Source organism: Erpetoichthys calabaricus, chromosome 1, assembly GCF_900747795.2.
Source record: "Erpetoichthys calabaricus chromosome 1, fErpCal1.3, whole genome shotgun sequence".
Classification (NCBI taxonomy): Eukaryota; Metazoa; Chordata; class Cladistia; order Polypteriformes; family Polypteridae; genus Erpetoichthys; species Erpetoichthys calabaricus.
The window spans coordinates 218,456,842-218,472,289 of NC_041394.2; the positions used below are offsets into that span (position 1 = coordinate 218,456,842).

The following is a 15,448-nucleotide window of genomic DNA, read 5'->3' on the forward strand; positions in this document are numbered from 1 at the left end:
ACTCCCAGCTGCTTAGTCTATTTACCTTCTCATATACACCACATGGCTCAGCCTCAGTCCACTCACCCAGTGTCACAGACAACCCTTATGCCACTCTTTTTCCCAGCACCATGAGCTGACCCAATGCCAGAGTCTACATCCGAGGCTTGCCAGCAGCCACACGCCAAGGCCAATGGACTTTAGAATCTTGAAGGTATGACTGAAGTGATCTCTTGTTACTGTGTGTCACCCACTCCTTCTGCTGCTCATGGAGCTGCTTTTTATAGCTGGCTTGGCCATGTATTCCCACCAACTTGGACAGGTCTTGGACACATGAGGAATATGTTGCTGTCAGGTCCGGACCCAGGGTTGCTCCAATATTAATACTCTTACATCACAGAATACAGTGAAAATCTTACTTGCGTGTGCAACAAACCAGCAACACATCACTACTCTTCAGCACCATGATAAACAGGAAAGGCATCAGGAGGTATCCCAGAAGCAGACCATTACATGTAAGCATTGCATAGCTTTGCAAGTACAGCATGGCATGAGGATTACTCTGATAATGGGAATACATTGCCTAAGGAGATTATAAGTTCTGACATGTATGATCTGTTTAAAGTGTTAAAATAATGCAGGTCAGTACTAAGTGTTGCTATTGAAGTTATAAGTTATAGTATAAAAATAAAATAACTTTAAAACAAACGATTTACAAGAATACAGCATTTGGGCCAACAAATTGTGCCTTGTTACTTACATTAATCTAATACAGTATTCCCAATAGCAAGTTCTTCCAACATGCTTCTTTCAACTATGCTGCTGGTTTAGTTCCGTGTTTCTATAGTTGTCTGCATAAATAAATATTTCCAAAAAATGATGTATAATTACCCATAAGATGACTCCATCTTTGCCCCTGTCTTCTTGATTAAAACCTGATAATGAAATAACAGATGACATCCACTTAATTTATACACTACATAATTTCATAATTTTAAAGATTTTTATTATGCCTCCTATTAAGATGTTTGCTTAAAATGAAAAAATTTCATCTTTCCCCAGTAGCTGTCCTCTAGATTTTTTGCATCACTGTTTTGTCCTCCTTATAACATATCTGATTAATAGATGCACCATTGTGCTGCATTGTCACTGGTGTTTTGATAGTTTTATTAAGAGAATTTTTTTTTGCTAGAGCTATAATTGACTATTAGAATGATCTAGGGAAACCCAATCTAGAGTGTTGCCTCATCAATATTTTTTTCTTAAAGATACAAAGTGATCAATATGTTCAGTAAGAATTTCTTGGATTGAAACTGATGGATGTTTATACTCCATCCATTTACAGTATGTGCAATGCTTCCTTGAAAACCTCCAGATGGCAGCAGATACTTTAAAACAGCTTCACTAGCTTAACAGTTGATCTCTAGAAAAACATATAATTTAACCTGCTTGTTAATAGGACTTAAAAAGTAAAACAATAAGTCCATATAATGGCACAATTAACTAAGATTCTCCTGTTATATGTTTTAATAAAAGACATACCCACCTTTGTTGTCTTATAAACTAGTCAGCCAGAATTTATAGTGTGAGACATGCCTGGACACCACCAGAATGAGACCACATCTATCTACAAAAGCACACGTTTATTAATCAGCAAACAACACAACACAGCACACTGTGCTCCCAGCACCAATCACCCCTACTCTGGGCTTCTCTCTCACTGTCCGTGGGCCGCCTTTTCTCTCTCCACGGGAGCCTCGTCCTGCTCCCACTCCTGACTCTAGCTCCCTGATTGTAGGGGGGCGGCCCCTTTTATAGTGACCCGGATGGGCTCCAGGTGGTCCGTCTGACGACACTTCCTGGTGTGGCGGAAGTGTCAGGAGAGCACCCAGAAGCACTCTGGGCATCCCTGGCAGGATCATCCTCCATGTTCCCAGGCGTGGCAGAAGTAAATGTTTCCCGGGCTCTCTGAGACTCTAGGCGCCCCCTGGCGGTGGCCACGGGCCCCAATGGGCTTGAACCTCCTTGCTCCTCTCCCGTGGTCCTCTCCAGATCCAGGGCGGTTGCCCCCTTGTGGCCCGGTGGACGAATATGCCACCTCCCGGTCCTTCTAGGCGTCCTGGCTGGGTCTGTCCCCCAGCTGCTTGTGACAATAGACTTCACAAATCCTTAATAAATCACTTCTTCATTATTATGTTTAATTCAATGCTCACAGACTTAAAGTGATCTTTGTAAGAAATGTACAGCTTTAATATGTGGATACTGTTTATACAGTGCAGAACCTTCACATTACCTTAATCAAGTGAAGAAAAATTTAGGAAAGGCCAAAAAAAAACTATAAAACCTATAAACTTGTGTAAAGTGACCTGTTCTATCTTAGGCACCATTATTTTTAAGTTAACTGAGGTCTCCTTTGCCTCCCCTTCTAAAAAAACATTTTTCAATAGATTTTTCCACCATCTGACACCTTCTTCCAATGACAAGTCCCCCCAAACCATCCTTACTACATGAACAACTCCTCCCAGTTCAACTAAAAGGCCAGTGATGAGTCCACCTCTATCCATTAGTATGGGTTGTCCATAACTGAACACTAAGTGAGGAGATAACTGAGGAAGCTACACAAAGTTAAAGCCCCGGGAAGTTTTCAAGTTCTTGAGGCCTGTGCTGACCAACTTTGGGATATCCTCTGTCACCTGTTCAGGCTACCCCTAAGGCAAAAGATTAGGTTAAAATATTGTTTCTATTCCAAAGAAGGCCCCTCTTCACCTAATGAATACAGACCAGTGGCACTTGCATCTCACATCGTGAAGACCTTTGAAAAGATGGTCCTGGGCTTTATGAGTCTTCTGTTGATAGACCACCTGGACACACTTCAGTTTGCTTATCAGACAAAGAGTTGGGAAAGCACTTTTCTATCTGCTCCACAAAATCTCACAAGGCTTATTCTCACCTCAAGCTGACATCACAGTGAGGATTATGTTTTTTGGTTTCTCCAGTGACTTCAATGCCATCCAGCCATCATTGTTAAGTGGTAAACTCAGAGATATGCAGGTGGATGAGTCTATGATGTCCTGGATAATAGACTATTTGTTGGGCATACTACAGTTTGTGAGACTCAAGGACTGTGTTTCTGATACAGATGTGAACAACACTGGAGCACAACAGTCCTGTCTCCTTTTCTCTCCACTCTGTACACCACAGACTATAAATATAATATCAGATCATGTCAGTTGCAGAAATTCTCCAATAATTCTGCACTTATGGGAAGTATTGATGAGGGGAATGAGACAGAGTATATGAGTCAGGTGGAGATCTTTGTTTATTGGTTCAAAGAGAATTTTCTGCATGTTAACATCAGCAAACCAAGGAACTGGTTATTGACCTTTGTCGCACCAAAGAGGCTCTATGTCCGGTCACTATTCAGGGAGTTGATGTAGAGGTGGTGCATTGCTACATTTACTTAGGGGTCCACACCAACAACAGGTTGGGCTGGTTTCGTAACACAGATGAACAATGTAAGAAAGGAAAGAGAAGGGTTTTTTCTTAGAAGACTTCCTTAATGTGAGAAGTGCCTTCCTTCACATTTTCTATAACACATTTTCAATGCTGTGCTGGGCTGGTAACATAGCTTATTAAAAGGGCAGGCTCAGTTATCGGATACATTCTGGACTCCCCAGAGGTCGTAGTGAAGGAAAGAATTAAAGCAGCACGGAGTGCCATTATGAACAATGCTGCACATCCTCTCTCTGACACACTAAAAATGAGTGACTGAGACTGGGACAGTCAGTGTTTCTATATCTTATTATATACTGCAAATATTGGCAGTTTAAGTGTTGTGACCAGATTGGGTGCTCTGTAGTGACCCCAAACCCAATAAAAAATTAAGCCCAATTAAAGGATAATAAGAAGGGTATTTATTCATGGAAAACAATAATGGACAGGAAGAAGTCATGGAAGGATCAAAATAAAACAAAGGGAGAAAATAACAAACATTTAAAACATCAAAAGATTAAAATAATCAAAAAGCTCAGATGAAGGCTGTTGCATAGATAAAATAAGGAAAAAAGCACATTATTTTAAATTAGAATTGTAACCCTGTATATGAAACCCACTAATGTTTACCCTTTTTTCTCTTTGCAGATAAGTATGCTGAACACATTAATCTGGATAGGTTAAAAGAAAATAAATTCTAATTGGAATATAGTAATCTTTGGGTTAAATGATTAATCTGTTCAAGTTGTCTATGTAAATAGAGTACTAATTATATTAAACTCACTTTTGATCAAAATGTTCATGAGTTTTTTGATAAAAAATGCAACTGAATGTTCACTCTGTAAATATTGAAAGCTGTTTTTTCTGTATTTGAAATTCTTTTTGCAGACCACACTTTCCTTTAACACCTATTTCTTTAACTCTATTAAATTTATCAAAGCATCTTTACCATGAAATATTATGAAATAAAAAAGAAATTCGATCCTGACCTCTGTTTATAAACAGTGGGGCTGGTTTATTGATTTTAGCTGTGAAATGGAGCGTTGGAGAGCAGATGTATTCTTTCAGGTTTTCTAACAGCTTGATATGGTTTATAATGTAGTTTTGTGCCAAATTACAGTGATAGAGTGATAGCCATGCTGATCTCCAACAATAAATATTTGCAGTGGCGTGCAAGGATCTGAGAAAGGGCAAGACAAAAACAACACTTTAATAACTGACACGGCACCTTCACTCAGCCTAGTAAAGTCAAAAATGCACTCTTTCAGGAGGCCATAGAGTATGTGCAAAGTTTTTAACAACCCAAAATAATGTTTTTTTCTGGAAGATAGTTTCTTGTTTTTCTCTCTCTATCATTGTGTAGTTTTATAAAATAACTTTTCTTTAGCAGTTACACTCAAATTGTACAGTGTACTACCTATAAAATCATTTTAAGAACATCTGGCTTCAGGATGATGAAACTTGAGCTGTCGTCTATGCATAAAATTCATTTTTCCAACCCTAATCACCTTATTGCCGTTTATTCATCCCAAAGGGCACATGTATGGTAATACCATAAAACAATAAATCCATCAACAGATCGCTATCATCACTGTCTCCTGTGTGCTCTTGTAGTGTAACAAATGTAGTGGTGTACTATGACCTGATAATTCCAACACTGCACAAACTGGTCCAAATCTGAAACCTGATTTTTTTTTTCTTCCAATATGTAGCCTGTATAAGTATGTATCAATTATTAATTTTGCTTTAAATGCTTACTTTGTATTCATAATAATAACAACACATTTTATTTATATAACACCTTATATAAAATATTTATGGCAAGGATTTGATGTGCACTTTGTATTGGATTATTGTTCTTATTTAAGTGTAGACTGCTTAATCACTTATTGTTAATAATTTAACCAAACAATCTGAAAATAAACCATCCATTTCTGTTGATACCAGCCTTACATACATCCAACTATGCATTCTTCCAAAACAACAATGTGACACGAGGAAAGGAAAAAGGAGAAAACATGAGATAAAATATTATGGACGGAGAAAGCTGTAAGTGAACAGCACAGAACCTCAGGGGGCTTACTCACAGGCAAGGCAGACCCAACAATCAATTTGCTTATTGTGCAAACAGAAGTGTGGAAGATGCTCTGCTTGTTATCTTACATCAAATCTATACCTTTCTTGATGAGCCTGGATCATATGTCAGAGCACTATTTTTGGATTTTTCTTCAGCGTGCAATACTGTACAGCCTCATATACTGACTGGGAAATTAAACAGTATGAATGTAAACCCATTTATCACACTATGGATTCAGAACTTTCTTTTAAATCGTTCACAGACAGTTAAAGTTCAGGACACTTTTTCAATAGCCATTCATTCAAACACAGGAAGTCCACAGGGGTGTGTCTTATCACCATTACTGTTTACTCTGTGCACAAGTGACCTGAGCCAGAACAATGACCACTGCTCCATTATTAAGTATGCGGATGACACCATGATCATAGGATGCATATCTGGGGAGGATGAAAGCCACTATCTAAATCAAGTGGACTGTATGGTAAACTGGTGCAATAAAAACTCTCTCACTCTGAATGTAAAAAAGACCAAAGAAATGATATTTGATTTTAAGAGACAGAAATCTGTATGTTCACCTATTGTAGTTCTGGGAGAGGAGGTAGAAATAGTGAATGAATATAAATACTTAGGAACTTACCTAGATAACAATCTTAACTGGAATACAAATACAAAAAAATTATTTTCTAAATGCAACCAGCGCTTATTTCTCCTCCATAAACTCAAACTATTTAAAGTAGACAAGGACCTCATGTTGTCCTTCTATCGCAGTATGATCCAGTCTGTGATCACTTTCAGTTTCATTGCCTGGTTTAATTGTCTGACAAACCAAAACTCAAAAAAGCTCCAGCAGATTACGAAGTATGCAGCTAAAGTTATTGGGGCTGATGTTGATGATTTGACTAGTGTGTGTCAGAGGGCAATGCTAAAGAAACTGGAAATCATCTCAACTGATGACAGCCATCCATTACATGTAGAACTAAACTTCAGAATATCAGGAAGGATAGTTGCTTTGAAAACCCTTACAAATCGCTCCAGAAACTCCTTTCTTCCTAGTGCCATATGACTTTTCAATAAGAAATATCGGAGATAATGTTTAAGGTTTTGATATATATCCTGTTACCTTTTTTTTTTTTTTTTGGTGTAAATATGTTTTATCTAACTGCCTTACCTTAACCTCTCTTATTTCTATTTGTCTGTTTTATTTCATTCTGTCTGTTCCCTGTTATTCGATGCAACTGAGAAGGCAAATTTCATGTTTTTTTGTGTAAACATGACTAAATAAAGAAACCTAACCCTAAACAATGTATGTAAATCTGAGAATAAATAGTTTGCTTTCTGTGCTTGTGCAACATGTAGATGCTGACACATGTCCGAGATTGAACCCTGCTGAAGCTGGGAGGATTAATTTAGTGTGAGACTTGCCTATAGATGAATCATTTTGATGCTATAACAGACTTGATATACTTTGTGCAGAACGTTTTTATGTGTTGCAAGTAAGGGCAGAGCATAACCGTAGATGAGCAGTTATTTCTAATGAAATGTTGATGCCCTTTCACTCAGTGCAAGTCAAGCAAACCTGACAAGTCTGCCATCAGATTTTGGATAAATGCTAAAGTAAATAACTAATTTAGACTTAAACACTATTTTTGTGTTTGGAGAAGGATTGCCATTAGATACATATTCTGTGAAATATGTAAGTATGGTTGTAATTTTAATAAACTATTTATGCAGAAGAATATCAATTTTTGCTTCATTTATTTTACATTTACAGCTTGTAGAAAAGTGTTATTAATAAATACTGAAAAGCAGCACATGCCTAGACTTTTTTATTGGAAATGTATGCTAATATTTAAATTGGAAAATGTATGTAAACTATATAAAATATATGCTAATAATTTATTTATTTTTATATTAACTCAAGCTGTATTAGAATTTGTATGATTTTGGGAATAGGGGAGTAGGGATACACTATTGGGACGCCAAGAGCTGATGGGCCATTAGTGAGAACGAAAGGACTCAAACAACACTTGGCTTTGCCTTGGTATCTATAAAGATGAAAAAAAATGTATGGCGGTTCTATAGTTAATCATTATAGAAGAGTGTTGATTTCAAAATACTTAAAAGAATCAGTGCATTTAGACACCCCAAAAAGTTGCATGAACTCACTTGAAGTCAGAAACTATGAAACTGTCTCCATCCACTTCACCAAAGTTATTCAAATTAACTCTTTTAGGGCGGATGTCGACTTTTGTCGACACAAGGGGTTGAGAATGGATATCGGGGCAGAGGGTGAAAGAAAGCTAGCTATAAATGTTGATAAAACTCACCGTTACATTATAGGTAGACCCCTATTTGCTAGGAGGACTGTTAGACTCGTTGACTTGATAATGAAGCTCTGCGTGTGCATGAGTAGTGTAGAGTAAGCAACGTCTAGAAAGGCATCGACATCGGGAGGGAAAGTGAAGCAAATGCACAAAGCGAAATACTCTGTGCATATTATTTATTTTTTATTGTGCATTATTGCTGAATCGGACTCTGACTTATCGAACTCCAATTTTGATACAAGTGATCTGGAAATTGAAAACGAAAGTCAGGTGCCTGCATTAGCTGACCAGTCCCCAGCTGATCATAGTGCTGGACATGCTCATGCAGCTGACACGCCTACGAAAATGTTCGTCCTGGGAGGACTACACAGACATCGATCTGTGGGAGACAAGCTGGCAACTGGACTTCACCAAATGATGTGGCCTGCTGGTGCACATAATGGATTAGCAGCCGCTCGACTACTTCAAGCCGTTTTTTTTACCAGAAAGTGTCTTTCAGCTTATGAGTGATGGGACAAACATGTATGTAATAAGTTGTGAATATGAATATGCCTACTGTAGGGGCTCCTGGAATATAAAACAGAGTGACATTTGCAATAAATAAGTGTCTTACTTTGATTTATACATTAAATTATTGGTTTGTGTTCTTTCTTAGAAACCTAGGTTTTTTGGAAAAATATTCAGCCCTGGGACAAAAGGAAGTAAAAATAATTAGCCCATAAAGAGTAAAAAAGCAAAGAAACCTTTTTATTCTGCTTTGTTTTTTATGGCTTCAGAGATTTTTCAGGTTACTTTCCAATACAGTATAGTTGAATTTAATCGGCATAGCAAAGAATTGAATTCTATGGTATATGTCTAATGTAAAGAAAGGCAGAAAGTAAATAATACCAGTCTGAGGACAAGAACTGACACTTCTGGAGTTTCACATGCAATTGTAAGTTAATGAGAAGACTGAAATTCATCCAGACAGACATATTCAAACTTATCAGTAAGAAAGAAGTGGAACCAATCATGAACCTTCACAAAAAGGCCAACACTATTCCTTAAGCATTCAAAAAGATCATAATGCATTAAAGGCAACAATTACATCAAAAATGGAATAGGAAACTGGGGGAAGCAATCTCCACAGGTATCTATCTGTAAATCATTCTCATTATAACAACTACAGTTTCAGTGCCACAGTAATTTTTAGATAAGTTGTTGAAGTTGAGATGATGCTGTAGTTGTTTTGCCACAACTTTTCCAGAATTTTGAAGAGTACAGGCATATTTGAAGAAGGTCTGTAATTGGCTAGACCTTCACTGTCAAGACTGGATTTCTTGAAATGAGCCATTTTGAATGCTGAAGTATACATTCAGATCAAAAGGAATAGTTTACAATCAACATAATGACTTTCATCAGAGATGTGTGATTTGGATCTAAACAACATATTAATGTTTTCATTTATGCAAAGACCTTATTAACATCTCCAGACATGATCATCAAAAAATCATTAAATATTGTTGAGAGGAATGTATTAAATCAATATGTTCAAATGGTTAAACTTTCACCCAAGTGGCCTGAAACTTGAAATATGTCACTTTAAACGTAAAACATTAATGAATTTCAATTATCAAAAAGAAGCTTTAACAGAAAAATGAGTGTAAGCCTTTAGGGTGATTAATGGTAGAGACCGTTGAATCATCAGCATTATTTTTAATGAGGATGGTATATATTATATGTCTCTTTTTGGGCTGTAGAGTAAGAAAATGGCTGATCTTCTAAAGTGGCATTTAAGCTTACAACCTCTAGGCTTCATTTTAATTAACGCAGAAGTAAACTAAGGAACTGAAAAAGAAAATGACAGCTTAACTGCCTGATAATGAAGATAATGAAGAATAGCACTCAAAGATTGATTATAGACTCTAGCCTTTTCACTGGAAAATATAGACATTTGACTGCCATGGCACCACAGGAAGATTATAAATTTCATCAAAGGCCTACTTTCAACTAGCAGTACAATTTTTGTAATAGAATTGTATGTGCATTATTAAACAATGTAAACATTTTTTTGCAACCTAACAGTTCTTGTTGCATGTTGAGCTTACTTTGACGTAAAAGGCAAGTTTCTACCACAGCTTTAAGCACTTAACACTTTTTTTCCATATACAGTGTCTATTCAGCATGTACAGCATAAGTATTCAGACCCCTTTACTTTCAATTTTCAAAACCTCAGAATGACAAAGCAAAAATAGAATTTTAGAATTTTTTACAAATTTATTAAAAATAAAAAAATGAAATATCACAAGTATTCAGACCTTTTACAATGACTGGAAATTTGACTCAGGTTCATCCCATTCTATTGATCTTCATTGAAAGGTTTCTAAACTTTGTTTGAGTCCCCCTGTGGTGAATTCAAATAACAGGACATGATAAGGAAAAGAATACACCTATCTATATAATGTCCCATAGGTGAGCAAAAACCAAGCTATGATGATTAAAGAATCACAAGCATAACTTAGATACAGAATTGTGTCGAGGCACAAATCTGTTCAAGGCTACAAACGATTCCTGCAGCATTGAAGGATCCTGAGTACTTTTGCCTTCATTTTACTTAAAGTGAGGAAGATTGGAACAAACATGACTTCTACTGGTGCTGGTTTTCCAGCCAAGCTGAAGAATAATGGAAAAAGACATTGGTAAGAGAGGAGAACAAGAACCAGATGGTCACTCTGTCTCAACTCTAGAGAATCTGTGTGGAGATGGTAGAAACATCCACAATAACAACTATCACTGCAACACCCCACAGATCTGGGCTTTATGACCAGCTGGCCAGACAGACAGGACATGGAAGCCTGTTTTGAAAACAACATCTGAAAGACTCCCAAACTGGGCGTCTGGAACAAACCAGGCACTGCTCATCATGTCTTTAATATCATACAGTGGTGAAACATGATGATGATGGTATCTTGCTGTGTTTTTAGGTGCAGGGATTAGGAGACTAAACAGGGTTTACGGAAAGCTGAATGGAGCAAAGAAGAGCGATAACCTTAATGAAAATCTGCTCCAGAGCCCCCTCTGGACCTCAGACTGAGATGACGGTCCAACTTCCTAAAGGACAATAACCCTAAGTACAAAGCAAAGACAATACACAAGTGGCTTAGGAACAATTCTAAGAACCCAATCGAACATCTCTGGATCGCCCTGAAAATAGCTGCCCACCAATGGTCTCCATCCCACTTGACCGAAACTGAGAGGATCTGTAGAGAAGAATGGCAGAAAATCTTCAAATCCAGGTGTGTGAAGCTTGCTGCGTCAAACCCAAAAAGACTTGGAAGATGTTTTTGCTGCCACAGTTGCTTAAATGAAGTAGTGAGTAAAGAGTCTGAATATTTGTGTCAATGGAGATTTCAATTTTTTTTCTTAATTAATTAGTAAAAATTTCTAAAATCCTGTTTTTACTTTGTCATTCTGAGATATTAAGTGTTGTTTGATGAATGACAAAACATAACAAAATTTGAAAAAAATGAAGGGGTCTGAATACTTTCTGAATCCACTGTATATTGTCCATACTGTTGAATACAAAATTTTGAGGTAGAATCACAGTTGATTACAATGCTACTGGACTGAAATGGCTTGTAACATCAAAAAAAGACTGTTTCTGACCACACTGTGGTCTCGTTGGCATTATTTTCAAAACATATTTTTTACCTTGGCTCTGTCGTGACACACACTGAAATCTGCAAGGAGCTTTCACACTTGTCTAAATGATCTGAATTTTGGAGTTAAACGGAAGAGCATTTGTAACAGTGTGTTCAGTAAACTGTGAATTTGGACAATTGTGAAAGACTTCAGAATGATCCTGGCAAAACTGGACTCAAAGCATACATCTTTAAAATGAAAGAAATGTGCATCTATGTAAAAACACTGCGATTAAATGAAATGTGAGCTGGCTAATGGGCAAAAGCTGATCATACAAAGTTTATGAAGTACCTTAATGTGAAGACCATTGCACTTTCTTTGTTATTTTGTGATATAAATTAAGGATTAGTGCATTAATAAATCAAACACTTGGCCAAAAGTAAAGGAAACATTTTGGACATTATGCAGCACGTAGCAAAAATGTCGGATACAACATAAAAGACAATAAGTGGCATATCTCACATCTGGTAAAGGACTTACTTGTTAATTTTAGTACAACATTTTTATCTTTGAAGTGATGTAAGAAGCCAATATAAAAGAACCACATTCAATGACCTGATTAACCATTAGCAGTATAAATGAAGCCTTTTTGCTTAAACTCGGCTCTGTAATTTTGAATCTTCATTTAAGGTGTTATATGCAATTTTCTGCATTAAAGGATGTTTCCTATTCTGATGGGTAAGGACACTCTTTGTAGGGCACTAATCATAACATCAAAATCATCCAGCAGATTCTTTTAAGATTAAACTCTGAAACATGCACTTAAGGACAGCTGTGGAAAAGGAGAGGAAGGACATTCGAACCATAAAATAGGAAGCAGATCTTCAGGAAGAGGACAGTGATATGCAATTTATACAAATTTCCTTGTCTGCTTCTTAAAGTAGATACTCTATTATCCAAAAACCCTCAGCAAAGTATTTAGCCACCAGGTCAGTAAATAAACATTTTGTGGTCTTTGTATAGGTTCATGAACTCAGCTTAGCATGCTGCAACCAAACTGTGTATGTTTAAAATCAGTATAAAAGCTCAGTTTGTAATGATTTTGTGTATGTTGTACTTGCTAATTATATTACGATTCCTTCAGAGAGCTTAACATGAAATGTAAAATTAAAAAGATGTAATGATTAATATTGATATTTTCCACATTATTTCTTTGTATCTTTAACAGATACAGATTAAACCTTGTGTTAATTAATAAAAGATTAAAAGGAAAAAAAATCAGGAAGCATTTCAACTTTTAAAGTAACAACAAAACACATGTTTTAAAGTAATATATTATGACCTAATAGGTTTGGAAATCAAATTATACCGAAGTCATAAGCATCTTTAAGAGGATAATAGGTAGCAGACTTAATGGTTTTCTAAGAAATTTTCAACAGTCTAATTTTTTCCAAAACATTTTCTTCTCTTTTAAAGTACAGTATCTTCCTTTATTCTAGCCATGGAAGAGTTTTCACTATCTTTATTTTTGACATAATGTAAGTGAATGCATTTGTTGCTTGATCTGAACTGGCCATCGGCTGAACATCTGGTTAAGGAGTATAGTTTATATGAAAGGACACTGACATAGTTTGCTCAGCCTGAGTGTCTATTATTAGTTACCACTCCTTGCCTGTTTTATAACACTGAACCTTGGCTTTCCAATTTTGTTTTTACTTCAAATTTAACGGCAAGTGAAGAAGCCAACCTAAATGTTCATGATAAGCATGTAATGTAAACTTCTCATGAAATCACAGAGTCAGATGTGTAAATAAGGACTTTACAAGATTGTCAGCGTTAGCATAATGTAACCACCAGGGGGTGCCACTTAGCCCCAGACTACAGACCCGATATGCAATTTTCCAACCTGCTTAATCCAGATATTTGTTGCAGGGGGTGCTGGAGCCTATTACAGCTAGCATAGGGTGCAAGACAGGAACAAACCCTGGACTGGGCACCAGTCTATCACAGGGTAACCACACACACACACACACACACACACACTAGGGCCAATTTAGCATTGCCAATTCACCTAACCTGCATGTCTTTAGACAATGGGATAAACCAGAGGAAACCCATGCAGACACAAGGAGAACACGCAGACTCCACGCAAGGAGGACCTGGGGTCTGAACCCTACTCTCTTCACTGCCAGGCAGCAGCGTTACCACTGCACTACCTTACCACACAGACAAAATATCACACAACACAACTCTGGGTTTAAAAGCAGAGCATCTCCAACACAGCAGGTCTTGTAGGGTGTTTCCAGTATTCAGTGGTTACTACCTACCAAAATTGGTCCAAAGAAGGACAACTGATGAACCAGCGTCAGGGTCATTGGCTCCCAAGGCTCTTTGATGCATGTAGGAAGTGAAAGTTAGACTGTCTGTTCCAATAACACAGAAGAGCTACTGTAGCACAAATTGCTGAAAAATGTAATGTTGCCCATGACAAAATGGTATCAGAACACACAGTGCAACAGACCATGTTGACCCCTGCCCACCACCGAAAGCACCTACAATGGGCACATGAGTGTCAGAACTGGACCATTATCCAATGGAAGAAGGTGTCCTGGTCTGAGGAATCATATTTTCCTTTAGATCATGTGGATAGCTGGGTATGTGTGTGTTGCTTGCCCAGGGAAGAAATGGCAGCAGGATATACTATGGGAAGAAGGCAAGCCAGTGTGATGCTCTGGACATTGTTCTGCTGGAAAACCTTGGGTCCTGACATTTATGTACAGTATATGTTACTTTTATATATACCACCTACCTAAAGATGCTGCAGAACATGTGCACTCCTGCATGGCAACAGTATTCCTTGATGGCAGTGGCCTCTTTCAGCAGGATAATCCACCTTGCCGCACTGCAAAAATTGTTCTGGATTTGTTTGAGGAATAGAAGAGTTCAAGGTTTTGATGTTGCCTCCAAATTCCCCAGATCTGAATCTGATCGAACATCTGTAGAATGTGCTGGAAAAACAAGGATCTGCACGTAACATCTTGATTTCAGATACCACTGGACACCTTCAGGGATCTCAACGGGTTGGAGCTGTTTTGGCGGCACAAGGGAAACCTACATAATATTAAGAAGGTGGTTTTAATGTTGTGGCTGATCTGTGTATTATGGTAGCATAAACTGAATGTTTCTGAAATTATCTTTAATAAGCACAGGTGCATCTTGGGAAGGCAAATAGCTGTTAGTAGATCTCCAACAAATTACAAGAGGTAACGAGGATATCTCACAAATACTGCACTGCTACAGAGCACACAGTTCAGAACAACACATTTAATATAATGAAGACTATAGTTGATATAATACAGTATATGAAGTCAAAGAATTTAACAAATTTTAAGAATTTGTCAAACATCTTATATTCTTAATTTAGCCTAATGTTTAGTGGACGTAAGGCAGACACCTTGGCAATTCCTCCTGTTTGAAAGAAGGTGGTGGACACGGTTTTGTTCTCTGTTGGTGAGTGAAAGTTCATGACAACTTTAAAAACATGCAAGACTAATATGAGAAACATTTTTAAAATGTGCTTCCTGGTTCCAGCTAAGGGGGGAAAAATAAAATTAACAAGTCTCAGCTCAACTTATTAATGAAATCAATTAATTTTCAATGTGAAAAATAAATCTCCAGAGGTGAAAAAGAAAAACAGAAAACAAGAAGAAGGTACAGGTGTGCATCCTAATATACTGTATATGGTAGCAGATAATTATGAAGTATGCAAAAATGTCACATCCTAAAATGGAATGGGGAAATGTGGTCTTCTCCTTCTTCTTCTTTCGGCTGTTCCCATTAGGGGTCGCCACAGCAGTTCATCTTCTTCCATATCTTTCTGTCCTCTGTATCTTGTTTTGTTACACCCATCACCTGCATGTCCTCTCTCACCACATCCATAAACCTTCTCTTAGGC

General features: G+C 37.3%; 1 protein-coding gene across 1 annotated transcript in view; it reads left to right on the top strand.

Moving 5' to 3' along the window:
* cd36 (CD36 molecule (thrombospondin receptor)) overlaps window positions 1–4,267 on the top strand; it is a 79,849-nt gene extending 75,582 nt beyond the window's left edge. The window contains exon 13 of the mRNA XM_051923801.1: window positions 4,120–4,267. Coding sequence (XP_051779761.1) covers window positions 4,120–4,172 — 53 coding nt within the window. The 3' untranslated portion in view covers window positions 4,173–4,267. The remainder of the gene's footprint in view (window positions 1–4,119) is intronic.
* Window positions 4,268–15,448: the final 11,181 nt, after the last annotated feature.